Raw genomic sequence first — 27,904 nt, 5'->3', positions numbered from 1 at the left:
TAGCCACAGACTGGTAGAAATTTAGTTTTGGCTAGTAGGTTTTGGATTTCCACTAGCCACTTTGGCTAGTAAACAAAATGAAATTGGCTGAACTGGTTTCTGTGTACCTCAGGGAAGACAAACACAAACACTTTTCTCAGAAACAAGGTGAGAACTTCATTGTGGATGTATCATGTTACCAGGCATGTGCTGTCCAGCACATGTGCAAATTTAAGTTTGTATACTTTTTGCTGTGTGGTACATTGTATGTATCGCGTAACTGAACATGTTATTATGTTGAAACTTAGAAATATTTGATAAACAAGACAGCTTTTTCTGAAAGCACACATTGATATTCTTTTTTGTTACAAAATTAGTAGTACAAATCATGAGCTTCCTGACAAGATCATGAGCAAAATCTTGTGGAACTGTAAAGGGATAACATTTCATTTAGCATAACGACACATGGGTGATTTGTCATTGTATGCATAGTGACAAAACTTACCACCACAGAAAAAATTAGATGAGAAAGATTTATTTCTTCAACATTTAAATCAGCGATTTTTGGCAGTCAAATTTCGCCAATGATGGTTTGCAGTATTGTTCAGATAGTTGGTTTGCTTTTGAAACATTTGTACAGCGCCTGTCTGTGAAGAAGTCTCAACAGTTTTTACAATAATGTCTCGGGGTCTTAATATTTTTCCAAGGAAGTCTCAAAGAAAAACAGAGTCCTGGGAGTCTTTTCGGGAAAGTCGCTAGATTTTTCTTTGTGATCTGTATGAAAGTGAGTCGCTTACGTTGTGCTTTGAAGTCTTGCTAGTAATTCTGCTGTTATTGGACCAAGCCAGCATCAATGCTTGGCCAGTGAAAAGAAATTTTGGCTAGTAACATCGAATTTGTCACTAGCCACTAGGCTACTAAGTTGAAAACTTAGTGTCGAGCCGTGGTGAACCCTAGTTGAGACAGCTTGAGATACGTAATGGTTCAAGTGATAGAATTTTCCTTATTTTCCAGTCAGTGTATCTGTAAAACCTTGAGGGTGCAGTAAAACTATCATTTTCACAGATGCTGTTTTAGTCTAAAACGTGTTTTGTGGCGGTAAATTTTACATTAGCTATGTTTCAGTGAAGTGTCCAAAATTTTTGTTCGAAATTTATCCAAAGTGAGATATAAAAAGTATCTGAAAATTAATTGTCTGAAATATGATGTCCAAAATGTCAACGTTTGGAATTTTTATTGCAAGTAATAAAGTATGCACCGTACATGCAGTTGATTGCTTTCAATCCCAAGTCATACTGTACGGTACATTTCTACTAGAATGGTTTGTTCCCCTTGTAAGAACTTTATCAAGTGACATGCCCCCCATCCATGTATATGTGCATATACATGCATATATGTTTGTTCTTATCTCCCTATATATAGACAATATACATGTAGGTGCATCACTCCCTTGAAAAACAGTGGCTTTCAGTAGTCTTGGATTGCATGTCATCAGGTCACAAGTTAGTGACAAGACTACAGTGATATCATGTCTGCTTATTTATTGTTACCATCAAATAAGCACAGTTGTTCTTACATGTACATGTACGTGCGTTATCCAGTTTGCCTTTTAAATTGTAATTTCAGGGCTGTGCTCTAGAAGCGCCCGGGTGCCACAGGAAACTAACTTTTGCCTTTGGGCAACTGGACAAACTTACTCTTTTCATATAAGCTTATACTAGGTGCTTGGACTCCCAGGATTTAATGTTTAGGAACGTTTAGGCTCCTCATTATTTTTCTTAGACCACAGCCTTGAATTTGTTCTTTTGTTTGTAGGTGGACAAGAAATCATCTGAAATTGTGGTTTGGGCTATTCCATTAGCACTGCTAAGCATTTCATTTGCGTGGTGCCCCAAGATATTCAAGATAGCCATTGAACCACCCGAAGATCAACCACCTCCAGGTCACAACCAGTCCATCAATGAGTCAGTTCAAGTTGAGTTAAGTGGTGTGTCTGTGACACTTCCACAAGGGCAAACAATTCTTGGTGTGGCTACTAGTTCAAAATCTGCACGTGGAAAGGCAGCCATTATCACCAGCTTGTGGAAACTCCTTCTGATTCCTTTTGTAGCAGCTTTATTTTGCCATGTCTACAAAACAGCAGACTTGGGACAGCTTCTTTATGGGTTTTCAGAATTCAATGTCAAACACAGTGCATTTCCTTATTTCATGGTTCAAATATTCACCAGCTTTGTTGGATACATGTTAGGGATACTGGCCTGCTCAATGTGCATGCAATTTCTTGCATTTGCATTCCCAATGACTCTAGCAACACCCGTAACAGTTGCCTTGGTACTGATCAACGATGGTGTTCTAGGTGATGTTCTTCATTTCTCTAATGGGAACGAAAAGGAGGTTTTGCTTTATGTCATTGGTGCATGTTTCTTGTTTGCACAGTTTCTCTCTGTTGGCTATTATTTGTTCAAGGGACAAGATTTTATTATGGCCAAGGAGTCCAGCTTGTTTTGGATGCCTACGTATAATGGTATGGAACTGTTACCTGTTACCTGCTGTTACCTGTCCAGTTCGTATGAAACTGTGCTTGAATTATTTTTTATTTTTCAATGTACAATTGTTATGCACATGCATAATAAGCAATAAGATTATGGGCTTGAGATTTCTATCATGCATAGAAATCGAGAGCGAACAATCTGATTGTTTTAGTATAAATCTACTAGTCGTTCAAAACTTCATCTAAATCCTCTTCACAGACACTTCGAAAATGCCAAGAAGTGGCTGTCATTTTGTTAACAAGCGCGCACTTCACTATCTACGCTACTATGCTACTCACTTTCTACATTTATTAGTAGTTATTATTGATTAGTGAATTTATGGAAGCTAATGCATAATATTGCTTTCAAAAATTGTGAATTCCTGAGCATCTAACTTAACTTTATTGTAAACATACAAGTCTTGTAACCTTGGAAATTCTGGAAAAATGTCTGATTGCAGAAAGCCCTTCATTTTTAAGCGATGACATATTGTGTGACGTCATCGCTTTAAGCTGGCATGCTGCATTCCTTTGGATAGTGATTTCTCACTTACTTCGTCACGCTTATGTCTGTCGCACTTTTGTTGTGCACGATTTATAGCTCTGTGGAAGCGAAATGCACTCTGGGATTTGCTGTTTGTAGGTTCAGTGGAGTGCTTTTAATTCTAGCTTTTAAAAGACGATTTAGGGGTGGATTTTGGTTTATACAGTATCAGATAAATTTTTGTTCATGGGCAAACTCGTAATAAGAACGTATCCTCCATACATTCAAGTTTAGATAGACAAGTAAGTCACAAAGGCAATAGGTGAGGGTTTGCGGCTTTCCTTTGCTGTTTGTAGGATCAGCCGAGTGCTTTTAATATCTATGACAAGTATACAGTTAAAACAACAAATTAATTTCCAGTGAGGTAATTGGTGTTGCCAAATATTTTTAAAGATAATAAGGTGTTGATTTCAGAGAGAGTAACTTCTCCTTTGTGGCTTTCCTTTGCTGTTTGTAGGATCGGCGGAGTGCTTTTAATTTCAGTTTTTATACAAAGATTTGGGGGTGGATTTTGGTTTATACAGTGTCGGATAAATTTGCGCTCACAGGCAAACTCATAATAATTTATCTTCGATACATACAATTTTAGATAGACAAGCGGGTCGCACGCCCGATATGACAAGTATTTGGTTAAAACAACAAATTAATTTCCGGTGAGGTAATTAGCTTTGCCAAATATCTTTAAAGATAATAAGGTGTTATCCTCGCTGAAACAAAAACAAAAGTTAATGTAAGAAATTTGAAAAATACACTGTAACAGAAATTATTTTATTATGTATTGGAAAATTTAGTTATTAATCTTTCTTTTGGGTTGGTACATTTTGCTGACCCCTAGTACATGGACTTATACGATGGACATGGTACATGAACTACTTGAATGAACTACCAGTGGACTACCCCCAAATGAATGTAAACCCCTAAAATTTCTAACACAAAAGTTCTACAGTCTGCTTATGTTCCAATCTTCTAGGAACAATTTTTAAACGTCATCGCTTCTGCATGCACTGTGTGTTGTTTACGCTTATAAGCACTTTACTTTGTGTCAAGCTTGGGTCACGCACATGTTTGTACAGTGTAGTTTGACATTTGGACAACTTCTTTAGATGGCTGACGTATAGTTGTATTTCTTTTAGGTGTGCTTTTGGAACAACATCTTTTGTTGAATCGACGTAACAAAATCACGGATGACTATCAGATCAACCACAGAGAGCTGGTGAACAATTCCTGTGTGTATATATGTACAACAATGTACCATGAAATTGAACAAGAAATGGAACAACTGCTCCAGTCTCTTCATGACATTGACTGCGCAAGGGAAAAATCAAAACGCCAAATTGAGTCACACATATTCTTTGATGGTGCAATCAAAGGGGATGTTTTGAATAATTATGTTTTGCAGTTGATCTCATTGATTCCAAAGACACTGAAAGTAAAGATTGAACATTGCATGAAAATCAAGACTCCTTATGGGATGCAGATGCGCTGGAGACTGCCAGGAGGCATGTTTTTTCATATCCATTTGAAAGATAATTTGCGGGTGAGTGTCATTTTTGGTGCATTGTGGGAGACACTGTGATCTAGTGGGTAATTAATTTGCTGGTCCCAGTTGTTTGAAGGGTGTCTACTAGATAAATCACTATTCAGTGGATAATTGTTAACAAAACAAACCATGCTATTGGCTGGATAGTAATTTATAATGCCCCACCTTTCCAACAACACGGATGCAGACCTTGGATCAAGAATTCTGGGTTCCCGCCCTGGCTGGGGTCATTGTGTCGTGTTCTAACGTCTTTCACTTAACTCTCATGGTACCTCTCTTCACCCAGTTGTAGAAATGGGAACCAAAATAGCGGGGCGGGGGGGGGGGGGGGTTTAAATTCCCCTAGTTACTTCACGGTATGGAAACAAGTGGCACACAGGGTGAACATTGGCCTGATCAATGAGCTGCTCACTTCCAGTGCAACCTTTATGTACACTGTAGCAATGCAGAGTAGCTGTTGTGTTGAATTCAGATCTACTAATTAATAATGATCCTATTTTTTGCACATATGAACTGGCCTTGGCAGCACGTGCAATGTACCTCTTACAAAAAATCTTGCAATTTTCCTCTGTTGACAAACATTATTTTATGGTAGCTTCAAAGTAAATTCTGAACAGAAACATTTTGAGTCAAAATTCATGCTTTGTTACATGTATTTGCCCCATTTCTTGTATGTAATGTAAAATTCCAGGGGTATACCAAGGAGACGCTCAAAAAACACAGTGAGGGGGTCCTGTTTTTGATGTTATTGAATTTTTTGATGTCTTAATGCTGCCCAGTGTGGCACAAAACACTGTGACAGTTATAATGTTTCCTGAAATTACTTATAGGTAAAGAACAAGAAACGCTGGAGTCAAGTCATGTATATGTCTTATGTACTGGATTTTAAAGAAAAGCAAATGGAAGGTACACATGTGCGATTATTATCTGGGAAAAACCTCACTTGACAAATACATGTACATATAGTGCGCTCATTCAGACATTGTCTAATCAAATTTGTGAAATTGTCCAACTAATTTTACATTATGATAGGACATCATGACTGAGCAACAAAATGACCTAGCTAGATCTTGTTTATGCATACTGACCATGTTGTTCACTTCCAATCAGTGAGCATGTTAAAAATCACAAATCATATGGACCCTTGAGTTGACATTGTTAAGCATTGCTAAGCACACATCTAATTTACATGTAACTGTGCTTGCCCATATATATGAATTGTGGGGCAATTTTCAAAACAGTTATAGTAAATTACTTTATGTTCACCTACGGATTGAGGAATCAGATTTTTGTGTGTGCAAATTACATATTAAATTATTGATATTTGACCACACTCTCGCCATTCCATATTACATTCCATTCATTTAGGATAGGCTGGTGTAGCCATAGTTGTGTATGGGGTTCAGTTTCAGTCATAGGAATAGAAATTTCCAGGAGACTAAAAAAGAACAATTTCTTTAAAAGACTTAACTAGTAACACAGACAAGAATATGATTGTTAAAAGATTCATGCAGGTGCCAGTTATTTACCACGCCAAGATACTTGAAAGACCTGGATTCTATTATTAGGGTTGGCTAATGGTCCTTCAAAAACCACGGGTCTCACAAACTTTTTAATACAAAGCTTTCTCAGAGTCTTGATTTTTTGCAAGGCTAAGAAAGTGTCAAAGTCCTAATTTGTTTATGACGTATGGATGTCTTAGAGTCTGAATGTCACTATAAAACACTTTGAAGTCTCGCTGCTGAAAAAGTCAATTAAAATGTTTCAAGCTTGTAAAGAAAAACTCTAGTCTCACCTTCTCACATTCTCATTTACCATTGACCACCCGTATTATTGGAGTTTTATTATAGGATGGCCTTAGTTAGGCTTGATTTCCACCACTTTCTTGGGTGCCTTAGTTTACAAAAGCAGCATCATAATCAGAATGTTATGTAAATATTTAAGAAATAGAAAACATTTACTATCGAGTTATAGAAACACGAGTGGAAGTTTGGGAGAACGAGAAATGCTGTGGGAACATGAGCCGCAGGCGAGTGTTTCCACAGCTTTTTCAAGTTCTCCCAAACTTTCATGACTGTTTCTATTAAACTCGATAGAAACACAGAGAACATGTTTTCTACTTCTTTTAGAAAACAATGCGACGAAAAAAAGGAAAACAACTTGTTAACTTTGATTATCAAATTGTAAATTCTCTTTGCTTGCGCCATCATTACGTCAACAGCTCGTGCTAGTTCTGTGTTTCCATCGAGTTGTAGAAACACGATTTTTAACCAATCAGTGCACGTATTTTCTTAGGACTGTTTTCTAAAATATTATAATGGATTTTGCCATCATGGCTGCCATGATTATTATTTATTGGTTTTTGTTTGCCATTACAGTGACAGATGAGAACACCTACATCTTAACAACAGATGCTGACGTCAGATTCACTCATGAATCAGTGGAAGCTTTGCTTGATCTCATGGCAAGAGATCCCACTGTGGGTGCTGTTTGTGGAAGGACTCATCCCCTAGGGGTTGGACCTGTTGTCTGGTACCAGGTCTTTGATTACGCAATTGGACACTGGTTCCAAAAGGTACACAGAAATTATATGTATGTGTTCAGCTGAAAGTTTTATCATGTGTACTGGCATTACAAATGGACAGATAACAACAAGACTGTTGCTCTTGTTATTGAGCAGCAAGCTATGCTGTTAGTAATTCTGTGTCCCTCAGATTTAAATGTTTCTCTTGTCTCTGATTAAGAAAACGATGAGATTCTCAAGAATAAATTAATTTGTTTCCCTCAGGGCCAGTCATGAATAACAATTAGTATATATTAATGATCACACTAGTTATTGCTGTCACTGTATACACGTGTACATCCAGGAATTATTAACTTATTTGGTATGCAGCCAAGTTGTTAAGGGTTATTGTAGGCTGTACATGTATGCTTTCTATTCACAGCCAGCTGTGAAACCTGCCCCTCCCCCTCCCCCTCTTGGGGATAGGATGCTCATAAGACAGTGGGAATAAGACCAATCTGGGTGTAGTTAGATGTTTATTTGACCCCTAAAAGATACCACTTAAGGTGGCTCCCTATGGTTTTACGATCGCACGCACGCTGAGGACGAAAGCTCAAGTAATCTGCGCGCGCTCAAAGGAAAACGTCAGTGTTTTTGGATATTTTCTGACGTCAACATGAGCATAAAAAGCAAAACTGACAGTGAATTTTCTCGCGTTTCCTTCGGTGAAATTCCGTAAAATGTGGCAGATTGGTAGTAAATATTTTATTTTAGTCGGAGCTCGTTTTTCAGGGAAATCTATAAGACCAGATTTTTTGCAGCAGTAAAAGACATAAATTGCAAAAAATCGAAAAAACTGCCTTGACAAACCCTACTTTTTTTGTGTTTAAAATTCATATCCCGCGGGAAGCGATGTGTTGTAAAGATTTCACTGAAGAAAATTCAAGAAAATCACCAATAAAGCCACACAAACAGTAAAAAACACATTTGTTTGGGCATTTATAATTCAAGACCAAAGCCCAAAATTTTAACAGAGATGATAGCAAAACACTATTTAATCATTCGTAATTACATGTAATAAGTTTGAAAGGACTGGGTGAGAAAGCGAATGCAAAAACATCATTCAAAACATAACACTTGCGCGTGCAACGCCTTAAATGATTTCCCTATGGAGCCACCTTAAAACGGAAGTGACAGCATTTGTTTATTTCTTTGCACGCACCCTGACAGATACTTTGACAGCTTTAAAATTAGTGAACACCCTAACTGAGACCACAATCTGTGATTGACAGCCCTAAGTGAGAAAACAAGCATCCGAAATCTATTTATATATGCCCCCCCCCCCCAACTGGGGAAACCTGTCTTCATGTCATCGTGTTAACACTTTTCTTTGCCTTTTAACCGAGTTACCTAGCCTGCACTCATTTTTTTCTTCGTACTTATTATACATGTACAGGTGGCCAATCATGTACTTGGTTCTGTTCTGTGTTCACCTGGCTGTTTCAGTGTCTACAGAGCTGCTGCACTTCGGGATGTGCTCCCGATATATTCTTCCAAAGTTGACACCTCATTTGATTTTCTCACCAAGGACATGGGTGAGTACATCCATTAACAGCTCTTTTTTGTCTTTCTTGAGCTGAGACCAGCTGAGGCCAAATTTACCCCATGTCAAGTATTGCAGTAGGAAAAAATATAATTAACAACTAGTAGTAATCACAGATTATGAGAGTGCGTTCGACGCTCTCACTTTCATATATATATATATATACCGTAAATAAATGATTTCACCAGCTGACTTTCAACCTTTGTCTATTGGTAAAATCAACATTTTTCAGCAGCAACCGAGGTTTTACAGTCAGATATGCATAGTGTCAAAGTCCATGCTAGTGAAGAGGTCACGATTTGTTGATACGTTGCGTGACGCTGCCACTTCCTGTAGACTCACAAGTTTCATAGAATATTTAAATTACGTACATTATTCTATTAAAGCTACAATCTTGGACAAAATAAATGGAACATCTGGACCACCCCTCCCCCCATTTCAATGATGCCAAAATGGCGCGCTTTTGCTCCGTCGCGCCTTCATCATTGCTTTCGGGGGGATGTGGGATAATTGTTCCATTTTATTCTGTCCAAGATTGTCTGAGGACCACACTGGCGTTACAAGAAGCTATATTTGCTATGCAGATCACATCTGATCTGTTGTCGCACGTTCGATAACCAAGGGAAAAGAACGTTAACCGAAATAAAATCTGATGATCTCTGTGAGCGATTGAGGCAGAATTGAAATAAAATCACGACATGGTTTATTTTTGGTGTGTCATGTACTTTATTAATATGAAAATTGAATATGCATAAGTGCGTGCTGAAGCGTTGGCCAAATGCAAAGTTATTTCTTTAACCAAGCCGAATATATTTTTATTGTTGGTATTGCGCGCACGGGAAATAAAAGTATTAAACGTTGCACATCATTGATTAAGCTCGCTTTCTTAGTTTTTCAGAATTTAATTTTGAATTGCCGTCCTTTTAAAAGTACCTTATCGATACCTTCACAAGTTGATTTTTTTTTTTTGCACCTCTGACCCTGTGGCAATATGTGGATGGCAATGGTGCACGTGGAGGGAGGGTTCATTGATGTGAGGGAGAAAGAGTGAACTGATAGCAGTGCATTGGCACTGTTTGCCAGCAGATTTTACGACAAAAAAAAGAAGATTTCAGCTTACCCGCAGAAAGAAAAAAAAAAAAAAAAAAGAAAAGCAGCAGAAGAGGAGGACGGTCTCGAACCCGGGAGAGTTCTCACACCCCACCTAGACTCGCAACTTACGCGCTACTCCAGTGCGCCACTCAAGCCCTCACGCTTCCATTCCATTATTTTTAAAGCCTAACTTTTCAGGCAGTTATTGGATATTTTTCTATTGAAGTATTTTCTTTCTGTAGAATAGTTTTCTTTATAAAAAAGAGTCTTGCACGATTTTTATCTACGTTGAAATCAAATTCAACGATTTACAAGTTTTTATTGACGATTTTTTACGGTTTGATGTGAGGTTTATATGAAATAATTCATATATGAACTGCGGTTGTAGATGAAAGTGAAGAATGATCATCGCAGTTACTTTTCCAATTTAAGCAATTGGAAAGAAGAAGCCTGAAAAAACGCCCTGAAGCCCTGATTTTTTTTTTTTTTTTTTTCAGGCTTCTTCTTTCCAATTGCTTAAATTGGAAAAGTAACTGCGATGATCATTCTTCACTTTCATCTGCAACCGCAGTTCATATATGAATTATTTCATATAAACCTCACATCATTTCACTCCTCACGGGAAGATATGAACTCAATTGATTGACCTCGCTCCCAATGTGTGGCTTCATAGCTCAGTTGGTAGAGCATCGCACCGGTATTCGCGGAGGTCATGGGTTCCAATCCCGTTGAAGCCCTGATTTTTTTTTTTTTCAGGCTTCTTCTTTCCAATTGCTTAAATTGGAAAAGTAACTGCGATGATCATTCTTCACTTTCTTTTTGACGGTTTATTACGGTTTTGTAGCAGGGCAGTAAAAACCAACTTAAATCGTAGGAAATATGTCGTAAACCGTCACTTAAACGTGATAGCATCGTTTTAACATAGTGCAAGTGCCTATAGGAGAACGGTAGTTTTATTGACTTCAGTCTTTCGTGATTACTTCGTATTATGGCAGTGATACGACTATTCATAGACTCGATAGTTTTATTGATCAACTCCTGTGAAGTACGATAGATTGTTCTGTATTAAACATCTCGCTTAGTGTGAAATTCGAAGTTGTCTTCAGGTGTTTGTACTGAAACTCAGTGTTTCGTTCGGTATTCTTTTTTTTTTCAATAGCATGTTTGTACTGAGCTTTTCGAGCACTAATATGATTCGTTATTAATCCCAATACTACTCTGGAACGTTGGGATAAGAATAACGTTTTTATTTATTCATTGTTATCAAAATACACTCTACTTGTAGTACCTAAACTTAGGCTATCAGCGTTACCATTGAGCTCTGACGCGCGTGACTGCGACAGACACCACTTCCTTGTACTGCCGATAAATGTGTTGACATATTAGTTCCTAACTACTGGCTCCCTTTGTCTTGTCACGTTGAAACCTTAAATACAATCTTGGACAAAATAAGTGGAACATCTGTACCACCCCTCCACCCATTTCAATGATGCCAAAATGGCGCGCTTTTGCTCCGTCGCGCCTTCATCATTGCTTTGGGGGGGATGGGGGATAATTGTTCCATTTTATTCTGTCCAAGATTGTAGCATTTGCAATCGCGTGGTCTTTTCGCGTGGTCGATTATCGTAAACAAACTTCGTGCGACTAATTCAAGTATTTCCCCTAATGAATAAAGTAGTCTCACGGATCTTGCCTTCAGAATACTTTTCCACCGATTCCAAACAATAAAATTGCGACCGGATAAAGACTGAGCTATCTGTCGCGACTGAACTAATCAACAAATGCAATCAAAATGTAGCTGTTCCCACGGTTATCATCCCAAAGCCAAGTCGCGTTAATAAACAAGGACAATTCCCTCAGATTTCGATAAATGCTACCTTCGAAGCGTTTAAATTGGCCAAAGCCTAATGCTGAGAGCACATAATAGCGAAGCGTACGGCGACTGAATGGAAAGAAGTCAAAGAAAGATCCATAGGAAAGACGAGCTCACATGGCCTGCTCACATACTCACATGTTCGCCACATGTCTTATCACATGTCTTAGCATTAAACGGTACCAGTTTACTGGCCGTGACATACCCCTGCAAAAATCAAGCGGGGTGGCCATTTTGGTGTCCTTACAGGAATGTGGGGTTTTCGGCCAATAACCGTGCACAGGGCAACCAACTCTGAAAAGCCAGAGGTCACAATTAGGTTTGCGTTCCACTTCGTCGAACGCAATAATATTCAAGTCTTAGTTAATAATTTATTAATTAATGTTTCCCAATTGCCCATAATTCATTGGGAATATGCAGACCTCCCAAGAGCATTTCACAACAACAGTTTATACAAAATTTGGGAAGGGTGGGGGGCGGCAAGCAGAGTGAATTATAAGTGAATTATTGAAACTCGCTTCCTCGCTCACTTTAGGTGAAGACCGATGGTTGTGTACTCTGATGGTGCAGTCTGGGTGGCGTTTAGAATACTGTGCGGCAGCTGAGGACAGCACTTACTGTCCGGACAATTTTGACGAATTTTTCAAACAAAGGCGGCGCTGGATTCCTTCCACTTTAGCCAATCTTGCTCTTCTGATCAGTGAATGGAAATTAACAGTGAACAACAATGACTACATTTCATTTGGGTTCATTCTCTATCAGGCACTGATGGTTTTTTCAACAATTATCAGGTTTGTTCGGAAGTCCAGACTCTAGCCATCTCCGACTTTTGTAAGTAAATAACACTGGACTTGAACTGTGTTTCCCCATTATTGTTGATCAAGTGGTATACATGTAAAAGTCAAATGTTGGTTTAATGGACCTGTCACATTTTGGAGGAAATTTTAAGGGAAAAGACTACATAACTTCTCTTACAGTATGTGCCTGTGCTCATTAGATGGTCATTTTCCGTACATTAGCTTATTTTTTGCTCCTTACTCACAATCTTTCTATACTGTGGTTTGTACCGCAACATAAAAGTAGAAGTGAGTTTCAAACTCTGCCACCAATTTTTATGTTGTTGGTCTCAGGAATCTATACTCTTTCCTTTTTGTAATGTACAACTTGCAGTAAAAAAAGGGTAGAGGGAAATTCAGACCTTAAAACTCTATACTAAACCTCAAAACTTTGAACTTAATAAAGCTCTTCATCTTTAATGTACAGCACGGTATGTTTGCAAGGAAACTGTTGCCTTGTGGGTAATCTCTCAATAGATTTGTGATCAAAGATCGGCAATTGATTAAAAACGTAACAAGGAACAGAAATTAACGGTTGATTTTTCTCTTTTTTTTTCAGCCCCTCCACAGTGATCCTAATCATAGCCAGTGGTTTGTCTTATGTCAAATTCATTGAGAATATCATTGTCCTGGTAGTTCTTCTCACACTTCTTACGGTTGGATATGCGTTAATCTGCCTTTACACTTCGCAGGAATTCCAGCTAAAAGCTGCAAAATTGTTGACGGTCGTTTTTTCTTTACTGATGGCCTTTGTCACGGTAGGCGTGATTGCTCAGGCTGCTGATGATATCTATGAGCGTGGGCACCCACCAACTCCAACCCCAACTGCAGCTATTCCAACAGCACGACACAACATAACACCAACTTCAAACCCAACACTTAGTACAGCTCTATTATCGACCACCGCTGGTGCAGGTGATGGGCTGCCTGCTGATGTAAGCTCACTGTATTTGGGAGGCCTGATCGGGATTTTCATCTTGGCGGCCTGTTTGCACACTACAGAAGCTTTTTGTTTGATTAATGGCGTTTGGTATCTACTTTGCCTTCCATCTGGTTATCTTTTGCTGATTGTCTACTCTATTTGTAACATGACAGATCGCTCGTGGGGTAAGCAACACCTGCTCCATAATGCTAATTAATGAAGGCACCTTTTGCCATACACCAAAATATCCAAATATGAGTAGCTGTTTTTTGTTCTGGAAAGTGATTGTAACCACTGATTAACAAATTGACGTCAGTTTTTTATGTGTCTGTCTTCTTATTGATGATAAATTGCGTCATATCATTGTCAAAGTGGCTGTGGAACTACGAGTCGCAGGCGAGTAGTTCCGCGGTAAACTTTGACAATGTTATGACGAAATTTATCATCAATAACAGGACAGACGCATAAAAGACTGAAGTCAATTTGTTTTTTACAATAACAAGACCCCAAAATGGTCAAATGCCGGGAATAAATGAGGAGAGAAGACACCGTTAACTTGCCGTAAACAAAGATAAGTGCGTTTTATTCAAAATGACTCGAACATTGTCAGTAGCTTTTCTCGCTTTTTGATTGGCTACCTAAAAAGGTCCATTAACGCCCAAGTCGCTAGTGGAGGGAAGGTGCCTACGAAGCCCGGGGGCTGCAACCGCAGTCACATCCCCAAGGCGCTAGAACACCCGACTGGCCTGCCCAACCCGCAACCAAGCCACGAGCCCCCCGCGCCAAGCCCCCTACAGGCACCCGTCACACTCAAGCCAGATGGCATTGGTGGAAAAAAAAATGCTAAAAAGAGGGGGGGATAGGGAGGGAACGTCGAGAACCGCTAAACTATAATTCAATCCACAACGCCACACTAACAGAACGATGAACACACTGCGAGCACATGGGACGACAACACATGTACTAACCAAAAATACCGCTGGACAATGTCAGCCCCAGGGCTCTCACGACCATATGACTGCTGCAAACACTACAGAACGCACCAAACGCTAAACAAACGCTAACAGATGGCCAAGGCACTATCAAACGCCTACAAAAAAACGCTACTGACCAGACTAGCTCCTGGTCATAAACTATGTAAAATTTCATTGAACTATATCAAACGCCACAGAACGCACCAAACGCTAACCAAACGCTCACAGACGGCCAAGACACTAACAACCGCCTATAAAAACGCTACTGACCAGACTAGCTCCTAGTCGTTAACTATGTTAAATTTCATTTACTATATTTAAATCTCGTTGGTTAAAACGTTGACAGTTTGACAGCTGAAAGTTGAACTTGAAAGCTTGCATAAATTAAAATTTTATCCGTCTGTACTCTTATTGATGATAAAAAAGAGCTAATCAGTGCACGAGAAATTAGACAGTTATTGTAAAAATATCAATTGATCATGACCTTGGGGAGGCAACAATGTAACTGTTCAGTACAGTGGCAATTATATAAGCTAGGGTAGATTTAGATGGTATAACTGTGATAATGTCTGCAATATTTTAGCATGTAGTGATTCTCTCATCTAATTTCGGTCCCAGGGTCTCTGTTCATCCAAAATTGATTGGAAGCGGATTATAACTACAGAATATCTAAATTAAGTAACTGATCTCTGAGCGATGTAACGTCACTCTCATCAGTTAGAAGTTGTACACAACTTCTATCATATACAAGTAACTTGGTCTCACGTTATGATTTTTGTTGTTAGGTTTTGAAACATGCGTAGGCCTACGGGCACCTTTGGACTTTGGGTGGGTTGTGGGGGGAAGCCTGGCGTTACCTCCTTGCCCAAAAAAATGGAACAAAATCGGAATGTGTGAGTGTTGAAATCGGGATACAAACGCACTCAAATTGCAGTGAAAACAAAGGCATTCATTTTTCGTACATCCAATGAAACTGTTATTAATAATTCCAAAAATACATGTAGTTAGTTTAACCCTTTGAGCCCCAATTACGCATATATGCGTAATTAATGGTCGTGCTCTTTGTACCACTTGTGGCGTCATCAATTTAAATGTCATCAGATATTCTTGATAAGCAGATAGTAGTACTAGGCTAGGCCTTTCCGTACAATGGTCAGGTGTAGATATCGACGACATTCCGACGTCGCAAATCGAAAAACAACGTAATCAGTTTTGGTGCAAAAACGTTGGTAAAATGGTCCACTACGCCTATGATTGATCAAGGTCCATTTCTAGGCTTCGCCCGCAATTAACATCCAACTTTTCACGGCAGCCAGAAAGAACATGCAACGCAAAAGGTAGCCAGAGTAAAAGGGCCGAGAAAAAAAAGAAAGAAAAGGAGCAACAAATAAAATTGAGAACGATTAATGGCAAAACAAAAAAACAAAAAAACAAAAAACAAAAAACAACAAAAAAAGAAGTCCAAATTTTGGCTTATGCGCATGCCCAGAATTGAACTATTGCTCAATTTTGTACCTAATCCTCGAAAAATCTCTCCTTTTGTATAAAAAAAAAAAAGCTTTCTTAGCAAACCTTGGGTTATTTAGCGTCATGGCAGCCAAAAAACCTGACTAAACGCTTAAAAACTGTATTTTTTGGCGAAAGTTTGGTATTCAAAGGGTTAAAACCTCGCATACTCTCTGACCCCGATCGACAGCCTAAGAAATCTAGCAAGTTCAGAAACTTCTACAAAAGAAAACGTTATTTCTTCCTTGCACAAAAATCTCCAAAAAATTGTTAAAACGGCTCTTCCGTTTCCAAACTGGTTCACTACACTAATGGGCAGACGGTTAGTTTAGGGTAGTGAGTACGATATCCCGGCTGGGATCAAAAGTTCAGGTCCATGGATATGCAGAGGTTCATTATTTGCAAAAGCACGTGAAGGAACGAAACTGCGAGAAGGGGGAGGGGTGGGGCAAAAAATGCTTGGCCACAGCTCTAAATTTGGTAAGGGAGAACAAACTTCTCCCCATTTCTTTTGCTCACCCAAGACGCGGTCGTTCGTTCACTCGCTTGCTTTATCTCCTTGCTTGGAAAATGGAAAGAAAAACATCTGCTCTGTAGGCTAATGTTCCAGGAACTCTGAAAGTGATAACCGTGCGGTAAATATTATTTTAAGAAATTATTTGCCATTATTTTGTGGAGGGTCTGCACAAGATACGTTTGTGTGAAGGCGATAGAGAAATTTGATCACCAGAGGGGATTTACTGTTTGTACCCGGTACACGAAGCACCTCAATCCTTACGAAGGGTGAAAGGTGTGTAATGGAGGGGGAGAAAACTGCTATTAACCCAGATGAAGTGCAGTACCTAATCTAACATTTTGCTGTCTGTTAAAAATTTTCGTGGGAAACTTCCAATGGCAATCAAAGTCTTCCACGCACCTATCTGGACAGTCAGGCCATTTAATTACGGGTTTGCTTTTGCTCAGGTACGAGGGAGGAGAAAACCAAAAAAGTGGATGATGTTCCTTGGTATGAGACACTTTGGACAAAAGTCAGGTATATTTGCACATGTTGCAGACCTGAGCCAACGCCGCAGCCTCATGACACTAGCAGGGTGGAAGGGCATGTACCTGATTCAGCGTCCGTGACCTCTGGGGATGTGAGTACTCCTATTAAAGTAGCGACTTTGTGTATCAAGTTCGTCGTTTGTAATCTGTGTTAATCTTGTCCATCCTTAACCTTGCTTGTCCCTTTATGGTTTTTAATTATCTCTTTGGTGTTTTTCTTTGTTAGTAAACTATTTTCATGTTTCCTTCCATTTCAAGGTTATTTTTTTATGTGGCCAAAATAACTCAAAATACCATGACTGAGTTCCTTTGAACAGTGATGTCATTCGCCACATTACTAGCTATTTTCAAATGATTGAATACATATCATTTGGTTAAAATAATCGAAAAGCAAGTGCTTGCCAAAGTTTGCTGGCGAGCACTGTCCAAAACTCGACTTCTCAACTGGTCAGTTTATCTGGGAAAACTTAGACACCCCTTCAGCGTACCAAGGTCTTTCCCAGAGTAGTTACGATTGTTTATATAAATTTACCCGTAAACTACTATTTTCAAGTTCCCTTTAATTTAAAGGTAATTTTGTACGAGGCCAAAATAACTCAAAATACTGCGAGTGTGTTCCTTTAGCTGGCATACAGTGCAAAACACAAATACTGTGTCCTACCTGGGCAGTGCATTGTAGGAAATCCCTGGACACTCTGTAATGAGTATATCTGCTCAGTATTTATAGAATAACAGAGCTACTACGCGCGCGCTCATTGGCCGATAGGTGTGTTTAGATGAGAGTATGTAAACACGGTTGTGACGTTTTAGATTCGCGCGTATTTTTGAGAATTATTTTGTAAAAGCAATAGAGCACTTTTTCCGTGTTTACAGAGCCTCATCTAAACACTCGGAGGGTTGGGAGAATTCTCGAAAGTTATGCAAACCCGAGACGTACAGTAGTCGAGTCTCGAATTTCCCAACCCTCCTCATGTTTAGATGAGGCTATGTAAACACGGAAAAAGTGCTCTATTGCTTAAATCTAAATATTCAGACTGAAGTGTTTCTGATTCTCATCATCCAATCAAAACACTTGCAAGAAAAATGGGCCAAGTGTCTCTATGTCTCCCATTAACAACAACATAAACAAAAACAACAACAAAAGCAATAACAACAACAACATTTATTTCACTCCAGAGTTAGAAATTACAATGTTTTGCTAAAGTAAAAACAAAAATGATAGGGGTGTTGGCTACCCGAAATTACGTAAGAGGTAACAATACCAGGCAGCCAGTTAAAGAAAATATATTTTGCATGTTTAGGTCAGGGACACAAACAAACACAAAATAATAGAAATAAACAAAGTTAAGCTAGTTACATCAACATTTGTACTATTAGACTAAAGTTCTTACATTATCTCATTAAAGAGATAATTTAACTATAGAGCTTTTCAAGGACTGCATGAAATGGTCCTGTTCTGCCACAAGTTGTTTTCAATCCCTCAATCAGATGGAACCCAAGAAGCCTTTTTCACCGTAGAGTTAGAAATTGATTTTAAAAAATCTGTATCTCCTATGGTTCCCATATGATTCTAATCATTGTAACTATTTTAAGGTATCATGGTAGGTGGATTGACAGTGTTTGGAAATCGCGCTCTTACGCTGGCGCTTTGAAAGAGAACCCCATCAACCTATACATTTTCTGAAAGTTTAATAGTTCTAGAATACAATCATATCTTTGAAATTTTCTAAAAAGTTATTGTCGCAGTGATATTAAAAGAAATACCCAGAAACACTGCTTCCCTTAAACTGGTTCGCTTCCGCGCGTGAATTATCGGAGCGGCGCGATTTACATTGGAAATGTCTCCTCACACATCACCCTCAAAAATCGTGTCTGCGATTTTCCAGATGTGGTTTGGTTTTTTTTCTACACCCTCCTAAACTTTGATATTTTTAATGCGGACGTTTCCTTCTACTAAAGAGGCCATAACTTTGAAACGGAAGCGAAATTAAACAAAGCCCGACAAGGTTTTTCGAAGGAGGTATCCTAGAACGTACCTGCCGATTTTCAGCCAATTCCATCGGAAGACGCGCGTAAACGAACTAAAAATGTTCATCCTTATATGCAGTTTTATTTTATCGAGAAAAACACGAAAAACCTTTTATGAGATTTGTATGAATAGGTGTTAAAAATCCCCTCCGCACTGACAGATGTCTGCATGGGTCAATTTACCACAACAATGGGTTATGACAACTTGAAATAAACAGACGACTAATATTCTGGCGCGGAAACCCGCGTCGCAGTGAAGTCGTCCGAGAATTGACAAACTACAAGTTAAACTGCCGTGATCTTTTACTTAAAAGATTTCGTCGGCGGCATGGGTATTATGTTAAGTTTAGGCTCCTTCGTTCTCCACACATTTTTTGAAACCATGCCTCGTGAAGCCAAAAAGCATGAAAAAGAGGAAATCTCGAGGTCTACATTGTCCACATCTACATCTGCGCTTGACTCTCTCGTGGAAGTTTCGGAATCGCGTCCGTTCTACAACAATTTCGTGCGACTAGCACTTGTTGTATTTTGTCCTTTAGGTTCATTGGCGGAACTAGTGTCCTCGAGTTCCTTCAACCATTCTTCTTGGTTACAGTGCGACCCACGGTCGCTCAGAGCCAAAGATCTTGTTCGACGCTGAACCTGTGGGTTCCACCAGATTTTCCCCTCTTCGACCTCTTCGAAGACGAAAATGGGCAAGAATTTTTCGTCCTGACATAAAGAAAATTTGACAAGAACGAAAGCCAACTTGCGATGAAACAACCAGATCAGGAACAGTTCGCGTGCACAAATAAAATATCACACCGCATTTCGCGTTACTTGTGACAACTGGCGGTGAATTTTAATTAGAGGTGTCAACGCGCTGTAAGGGGTTAATGATATTCAAAAATAGTTTTTTTGCTTTAAGTTAAAAAGTAAAAAGCCCTTTCCCCCATTCTTTTTGCAAAATATTTATCTCAGTCTTCTCAATTTGAACTGCCAAAAAAAGATTTTTCGCATTTTTCGTAAATCCACCTACGATACCTTAATTCCCAATCATTGTAACTAGATATCAGACATTTGTACAATAAAAGTTGATTTATCAAAAAAAGAAAAAAAAAAAAAGAAATTGATTATTGCAAAATTTGGTACAGTGTCTGCACAAGCTGGTGTACTGCTAGAATTCGTGTAAAATGCATCATTCTTCAACCGTTTTGTTTTATTCAAGGAGAATTCCACCTCTGACAGTGGCTTGCAACCTTCTGAAGATGAAGGCGCTGTTGTTTCTGTTCAGGAAGACGATCCTGGTAAAGAGAGTGATGCAGATTCATTTGGTATCACTGACCATACCACTAAACTCTTGGATGAGGCACCGCCTAAGTCAGCACTGAAGCACACTCCAGTACGCCGGCAGCCGTCTCTAACTCGAGGTCAGTGTTGTAAGGAGACAAGCACAAAAGTGCTTGTTAATTGATACATCTTTTTGGCGTTACAGTGAAGTTGTGCGTTGTTGTCAGAAAAATTGTGATCCGTCAAATGCCACCCACTGGACCCCCGGGCTGGACCCCGCTGATTCCAACTCGGCTTTTTTGAGCTCCGTGTTATTTTGAACCTAAACGCATTGCCCTTAGATTAAGGTGATTTTCCATATTTTATTAGTACTTGGATGTGATTGTGATTAGTTTTTATTTTTTATTTTACTCTATTTTACCTTAGTTACTGAGTTCCTCCCTGAAAACCGCGCAACGTGACGGGAGCTTCCTCCATAAAGATCATTTGATATTTATTTATTTGTTTGTTTGTTTGTTTATTTATTTATTTATTTATTTATTTGCCCTGTCTTTTTCAGTCATTAACTATCATCTATATTGACCTTGCTTATTATAAATTCCCCACTGTTTCGAACTGATCTTTGAGTGGTCATTGTCGGCACTACGTCAGGTACCTTAACTGTGCACGCTCATTTCTGTTTGTCTTTCTCCTCGTTATTCTGGATTATTTCGTTATTCGAGTCCATCTCGTACCCCTAATGGAAACCAGAAATAGTTCGAGATGGCAGGGGCTTTTGAGAAAGGCGATATCAAATCTGAAAAAGCAAATCTAAGGGAAAATGCTTTGAGTTTGAGATACATGTATCGGGGAATTCGAGGTAACTGACTTGGGGATATTGAGCTGTTGTCTTCCTCGAGAAGTGAGCTGTGAGCTTCCAAGACTTCATAAGACGAGTTTGGTTTCGTTATGGTGGCATATGTTTGTTTTTCTTTGTAGAAGGCCAAAAAGAGGTTAGCGGACGTTTTATGAAATTCCGTTACCCTGGGGACAAAAAGGTTACGTTTGCAACCAAACTTCCCCGGCTGCATCCTGAAACTCCAGTGGAGGACTGGCTTCAAAGGGATTTTCAGGTAAGGGCTTGGAACCTAGTAGTTTGCTAGGAAATTTTATGTATAAGAAACTACATGTGAGCCCTCAAACTTCCTTCTCAGGCTAATATTTGTCGCTAAGATGAATTTGTTAGCCTTCTTAAAATTTGCACGGGGTTATTTGTTCTAAATTGCCCTCGAAATCATGTGATTGCCTATACTTATTTTTTGTTCCGTTCTCTTTACAGCAACTGTACTTGAACAACTTCAGAGACTCTGGCTATGACAATGTGAGCTTCATCGCTGGCATGACAGACAGGGTTAGTATTCGCTCCAGGAATAGTAATTGTGTTTTTAGCTCTTTCTGTTCGAGGAATGTTCTCTTTGGCTTCAAGCTAGGGGACATTTGAGAGAATGCTAAAGTAAAAACAAAAATGGTTACGTTTCCCTCAGTTTAAGCCGTTGATTAAAAAAAAAAAAAACAAGAAAAACCGTGAAAAGTTGCCTCTGATTTTGTGTTCGTCTCCTCTAATCCTTAGTGAATCTCACACAAGAGCGAAAAAATGTTCCAATTCATAGCAAATGCAGGTATTCTTACTTCAGTCAAAATGTCTAAAACGAGAACGGCAAGAGTTCCATTTGTGCTGTCTTCGATGATACAATGTGATTTGTTTAAAACTTAACTATTTCTCAAGCTGCTTGTGTCTTAAAGATTGTCATACTGTCATGCTGAATATCGTTTCCAACCAAACAGCACTTAAAAGCCATTGGCATTGAGAAACGTGGTCACCGAAAGAGGCTGCTGATTGAAATTGAGAAGCTCCCTCAAGTAGAAATTCCACAGGAAGTGCCGGTAAGTCATGTTACTGATTTTAGGCATCCTGCATGTTGTCTTTGGGACTGGAAGGCGTGACTTCCCTTCCCCCCCCCCCGAAAAAAAAGTGTCCCCCCCAAAAAAAACGTGAACCATGGTGGTTTTCTCCTTACAATACCAACTACAAATTGTGGTTTCCCCTCACTAGATGTGTTCCTTTAATACAGGTATATAATACAGGTATCAGATAGTACATTTTGCAGGCACAGGAGTTTGTGTCCCAAAGTTTAGGCTCAATTCTTGTAGGAGGTGAAAAATGAAGAAGGCCTTCAACAAGAATTAGAGGTTTAACCATACATCATATTTATTTGATTGTGGTGAAGATATGAACTCATCCGAGTGACCAGACATTTCTTGTGGCTTTGTTTGGTTAGGAAAATGTCGAAGACTGGTTAACTGAACTGGGTCTTGATGAATACTGGGAGAACTTTACTCAGAGTGGCTACACAGAGCCAAGAATGCTAGAAGATCTAAAAATAATGAACAAGGAAACACTGAAAGAGACCTTCAGAATCATCAAACCGGGACACTTAGATAAGATGTACAAGGCCATACAGAGAGTACAGTACCCAAGTGAAGGTAGGTTTCTGTTATCCTGATAGCCATATGACACTGATGGTAAGTGCAGAGCACTCCTCACTAGGGAGTATGAGTTGACGGACTGGCGGGTTTTTTGGTTGTTTCCTTGCACAACACGCTTTACTAACTCTCAAAGTGTTTTTTTTTTCCACCCAGGTGCATAATACGCCATTTTCGATATATTAAAATTCTAACTTGGCTCCGAAGCTTAGGTGAAACAAAAACAAAACAAAACAAAAAGCAAAGCAAAGCAAAGCACAGCACAACACAGCACAGCACAGCACAGCACAGCACAGCACAGCACAGCACAGCACAGCACAGCACAGCACAGCACAGCACAGCACAGCACAGCACAGCACAGCACAGCACAGCACAGCACAGCACAGCACAGCACAGCACAGCACAGCACAGCAAAGCAAAGCAAAACAAAACAAAACAAAACAAAACAAAAAATCACATCGAGGATGTAAGATGAATAAATAATTTATTTTGTTTTATTCCCCTAAGCCTCGGGGCCAGGTTGGGTACTGAGGAATTCATTCTTGTCTCCAGAGGCTGCAATCCTTTTGATCAGCACGAAGAACAAAAGGATTGCAGCATCTGGGGACGAGAATGTGGGAATTATTCCGATAACACGGCAAAATTTAGCAGTTGGCTGCGATGGAGTAGCAACCCATCCAGAGGGGGTTAGGTGGATTACCAATAGAGATAAGTCCCGTGAGCTAGGAGCCATCTAGCTTGTCTTATCCTAAGGAAAGGGTGTAAGGAAATCAAGACTATCAGGCCAGAATAACAGTCAGAATAACTTGCATGGGGTAACATTCTGTTCCATGTCGGCATGCTAGTAAATAGTTCAGATTCACTAGGATTGCTTAAATACGAGTTTGAAAAGCGATTTTACTTGCTGTGTTGAAAACACCGGAACACTAGCTCCAATCCCCAGCTGGGGTCTTTTGGGGCCTACAACACTTCATGTTGTAGAGGTTGTCGGGGACTTCTGACTGGGGAATAAAGAATATTCTTCCGGAACGGATGGTTCCATAACTGCCAATCAATGAGCTTAGAAGAGGAATTATTTTGGAACTGAAATGCTTAGCACTGAAAAATCTGTTCTTACCTTTTTCAAGTCGTTTTAAAGCACGTTATAACTGTACAAAATGTGAAATTACTAAATAAATACATTAAATAACAATTTCTACATCTCTCAGCTCAGAGAAGAATTCGTCGGGCACGCGAAGAAACAAGCAAATTGGTGGTCATGGATTTAAAGGTGGATAACCAAGACCTTGGACATGAATATCAGTTTTGGGAAGGTATTTGTAAATAACGAGTTTCTGTTGTTGTGCTCTTTTCTAGTTTTCCATCAGTCTGGGAGATGGCTGAATTTGACTATGATAATCCATTGGTGTCACCTTTCGTTCTCATCTGAAAATCCCAAAGAACAATAGGCCAGTTAACAGTTGTGTGTAAATTTTCCTGGCCTATGAATGCAACCAAGGCTGGAGGTGACGTTGCTTTGATACAGACCTCTCTGCTTTTTCATTTAAATGCCAACTAGTGGCCTTATGCTCCACTCATGAAGAAGCGAAGAGGATGAGTGAGTGAGAGTTAGCATAAGAACAACTTGACTTACACAACAAAAGCATTGAGATCTTAATCAAAACAAGGTCAACTCCAGCCTCGCTGCCATCCAGTGGCTAGTTCACTGAGCAGATAACTGTAAAATGGTCTATTGCAAAGTAAAACAAAACGCTTGTGCGTTTTTGTGTTTGTATGCAGAAACGTTCTTCCTCCCGATTTCTGAAAGGTTAATGGTGGAATTTGGCCATGTGATGACTGTATCTTGTCAAGTGTTAATTTAGATTTCTGATTAATCACAGGCAATTTTAGACCGGCGTTCCAGGTTATCCCACAATTTCTGTACGATCATGAGGTAGTTTTCTGTAAAAGAAGATACATGTTAAGTTTCTAGATCAACTTAGAATTGTGACAGCGAAGTTGTTGTTTGATAGACAGCAATCTTGAAAGCTGGATCGAACACCGTAATGAAACTACGTCACGGCTTGCGCATCTTGAAAAGTACAGCCTAAATTTTTCAAGTTCGTCCATTGTAATCCGTGTTAACCTTCTCAATCTTTCACTATCCTTGTTCGTTTGTGGTTTATTATTATCTCTTTGATGTTTTTCTATCTTAGTAAGCTACCATATTGAGGTTTCCTTTATTTTAAAGGTAATTTTGTACGTAACCAAAATAACTGAAAATACCGTCACCGAGCTACCCCTCTTGTATTCGTAAAAAAAGTCAGGATCGAAAGATTTCAACCCATCGTTTCTGCGCTATGCTTTCCGTCTTAAAAACTGAGCGGCACGAAGCCATAGGGTGATTGTCTGTTGTGCGTACATGGGTTGCTATGCAGGGACTGGAATGAGATGTAATGTAGATGACAATGTGTCACCTGCAGATAGAGTATGGAGTGTAGAGTTAAGTTCGCATCATTTAAAAGCAGATAGATAAATAACAAATTTGACTTTTCGAAGTGAAAAAAAAAGATGTTATTAAATGGAGGTTTCTTCTACATGTAACTGACATCGCAGCTTTTTCGACTTTGTTGATTTTACACACAGGTCTGCGGCAAGCCTGTCTTGTACCGGAGTCAGCCGTGTTTGGGGCAGTTGAAGAATTAAAAGAGAAGCTTGAAGATCTCCGTAACGAGACTCTGATGGTGTTTGCGATGGCAAACGCTATTTGGATAATCCTGATAATGGCTCTTCTCAGCCAGCAACACCTGCAGGTCATGGGAACCAATTTCCTGGGTTTTTCTTTTCTCGTCATCTACGGCTTTCTCATAGTTATACAGTTTTTGACTTTGCTATGGCACAGGGGTGTGACGTTTTGCCACGTGATTGCACGTGCTCCTTGGAGGCGTGGCACGTTGCACAGGGTGTGGGCATTTGATGACCAAAATCTGCCTCCTCCTCCCGATGAGGGGACCTTGGAAGACGTCCGGAACCGTCGACGCCGGAGACAGCGCAGAAAATCAAAACAACCATTGCGCCGCGTATTGAGCCAGTCTAGTGAGCCCAGCGAGGAACGAGAGAATCTCCTGACGGATGGAAAACCGCAGTCGAGTTATGGCTCACGATCAGTGTCAAAGTTGGTTTAGGGACCATGTGTAGATCAAGATCTGTCTGCACTGTGCTTTAAATAAGTAAGGTTATCGGTATGTTAGCGTGCATTAGTGCAGTTTAGTTTGATTAAGAGCAAAGTTATCACAAAACCAAACATGGTGGCTGCTAATGCTGAGTGCAATACAAATTATACTACAGTCGAACCATCCGTAAGCGACCATCCAAAATTTCAAGCCTAGGTGGTCGCTCACGAGTGCATAGACCATATTGGGTGAAAATTTTGCCTCATTAGCATATGTTAACTGCAGTTAACATATACTGTGCAGTTATCTTTAACCCATGTTTTAAAAGTTGTCTTCATATGAAAAGTCAATTTGGAGAAAAATCTGGTACTTCCCATTGAAAAAATTTCCGCTTCTTGTACTACTCAGGAATGCGATAATGTTACAACACCTTATTATCCAATTTCCGCTCTATTATCTGTCAAGAGGTCGCTCACGGGAGGTTAAAAACAAAAGAATTTTTCGAACTTTCAGCTGTAAAAGTGATCACGGTCGCTTACGAGAGGTGGTCGCTTATAAGAGGTTCCAAATATAGTGATTTGACTTGGAAAATTTTATTATTTTGGGAGACTGGTCGCTGAGGAGACGTTGCTTACGAGAGGTGGTCGCAACCGGAGGTTCGACTGTATTCAGGAATTTTAGCATGATCTCGTAGTGTGGGGTGTAGCTGTAAGTGCCTAAAAGTCCATGTAAATTTGGCTTAATACACGATTGACCAAGGACAATTATAAGCATTCTGTGTTTTGATTGGCTTAAAGCATGAAAAATTACTGTGAAGTAGCATTGTGGTTGACTTTGTAACTTTGCCACCTTCTCAGTGGCAGCCCTAACATTCTCTGAGATGAGAACAACAGCTCAGTGTCGGCTGAAAAGTAAATTCAAAAGGTTCCATTTTGTTACTGTTTTCAGTGCCATGTTATACTTTTTAGACAGTGCTTTTATTTTTATTTCAAATCTCATTTTTATAAGAACGTTGAATACACTGGCATTGCGTTTCCTAAAGTAAGGATTCACCTCGGAAACATCAGCAACTGCCCATAACAGTGATGGTCAAATTCAGTATCTAATATACACGATAATGGATGGTTCTTTTTCTCTGGGAAAAAAAAGAAAAGAGATCTTCCGGAAATACAGTTTGACAGCAGTCTTGTGTGACAAAATGTTGATTTCACGACTTGTGAATGAAGTTTCATATGTGTCTGCGTTGTCGTGTCGAGGTTTCTCAAATTATTTTTCAAAAAGGTGGATTTTCTTTTGTTCCTCAGTAGACAGTAGTATAAGTCGTTCTTTGGTTCACCGACAACGATCATCAACAACTAATTTCTCTAGTTAGTCTTCAATTTGTTAATATTGGCTCTCGGTGCAAACAGTGTATTGGTTGGCGGGAAAATCCGTAGGCCTCCACTTTGGGCAGGTAACCCCTAGACTGCATAACTTTCCCTGGTCTATATAACCCTACACTCCAGCCATGAGCCCAGGGGAGGAAGGGACAGGCGCGCGCTGGGGGGCAGGGGCGGAGGGGCACTGTCCAAACAACGTTGGCCATGAATCCCCGGGCCCACGGTTCAGTCCCAAAACACTGCGTATGTGCCTCACAACAGAGTAATCAACAGAGTACAAAACTTAGTGGAGCATTTAAATGCATTCCAGAAGAATTGTACAATCAAATAAATTCGCAATGAAGTCATTTACAGGGTTATCGCTAATTTATCTTTTAAGTGTTAAAGTAGTTAGGATATGTACTTGAGGAAAATGAGATATTTTACTATTAAAATTCTGCAAACTAATTAGCAAATATCAATTATAAAGGTGCTATACATAGCAAGTTTTTTTTTTCTTTTTCATTTAAGTAGCTCCAACTTGTTCGGTACATTAATTACGATAGAGTAATCATTTCCAACTGCTCCACCACTACCACCTAGCTGAATAAAACGCCATTATCATGTA

General features: G+C 39.5%; 1 protein-coding gene and 1 long non-coding RNA gene across 2 annotated transcripts in view; both read left to right on the top strand.

Moving 5' to 3' along the window:
* The window catches only part of LOC110053534 (uncharacterized), a 37,059-nt gene extending 9,155 nt beyond the window's left edge, over positions 1-27,904 (top strand). Inside the window, exons 3-17 of the mRNA XM_089272127.1 lie at positions 1,795-2,503; positions 4,187-4,590; positions 5,424-5,499; positions 6,972-7,168; positions 8,553-8,691; positions 12,200-12,455; positions 13,060-13,607; positions 16,866-17,038; positions 20,182-20,383; positions 21,222-21,355; positions 21,562-21,633; positions 22,068-22,166; positions 22,562-22,766; positions 23,975-24,079; positions 25,392-27,904. Coding sequence (XP_089128253.1) covers positions 1,795-2,503; positions 4,187-4,590; positions 5,424-5,499; positions 6,972-7,168; positions 8,553-8,691; positions 12,200-12,455; positions 13,060-13,607; positions 16,866-17,038; positions 20,182-20,383; positions 21,222-21,355; positions 21,562-21,633; positions 22,068-22,166; positions 22,562-22,766; positions 23,975-24,079; positions 25,392-25,930 — 3,858 coding nt within the window. The 3' untranslated portion in view covers positions 25,931-27,904. The remainder of the gene's footprint in view (positions 1-1,794; positions 2,504-4,186; positions 4,591-5,423; positions 5,500-6,971; positions 7,169-8,552; positions 8,692-12,199; positions 12,456-13,059; positions 13,608-16,865; positions 17,039-20,181; positions 20,384-21,221; positions 21,356-21,561; positions 21,634-22,067; positions 22,167-22,561; positions 22,767-23,974; positions 24,080-25,391) is intronic.
* LOC149118737 (uncharacterized) lies at positions 17,045-20,082 on the top strand. Its single transcript, XR_016201677.1, has 2 exons — positions 17,045-19,750; positions 19,826-20,082. It is a non-coding gene; the product is annotated as an uncharacterized LOC149118737 (long non-coding RNA).

Source organism: Orbicella faveolata, unplaced genomic scaffold (genome assembly GCF_042242905.1).
Source record: "Orbicella faveolata isolate gen_17 unplaced genomic scaffold, um_ofav_v1 contig_1, whole genome shotgun sequence".
In the NCBI taxonomy this organism is placed as follows: domain Eukaryota; kingdom Metazoa; phylum Cnidaria; class Anthozoa; order Scleractinia; family Merulinidae; genus Orbicella; species Orbicella faveolata.
The sequence above is the reverse complement of the archived record's forward strand: the minus strand, read 5'-3'. Positions and strand labels throughout refer to the sequence as shown.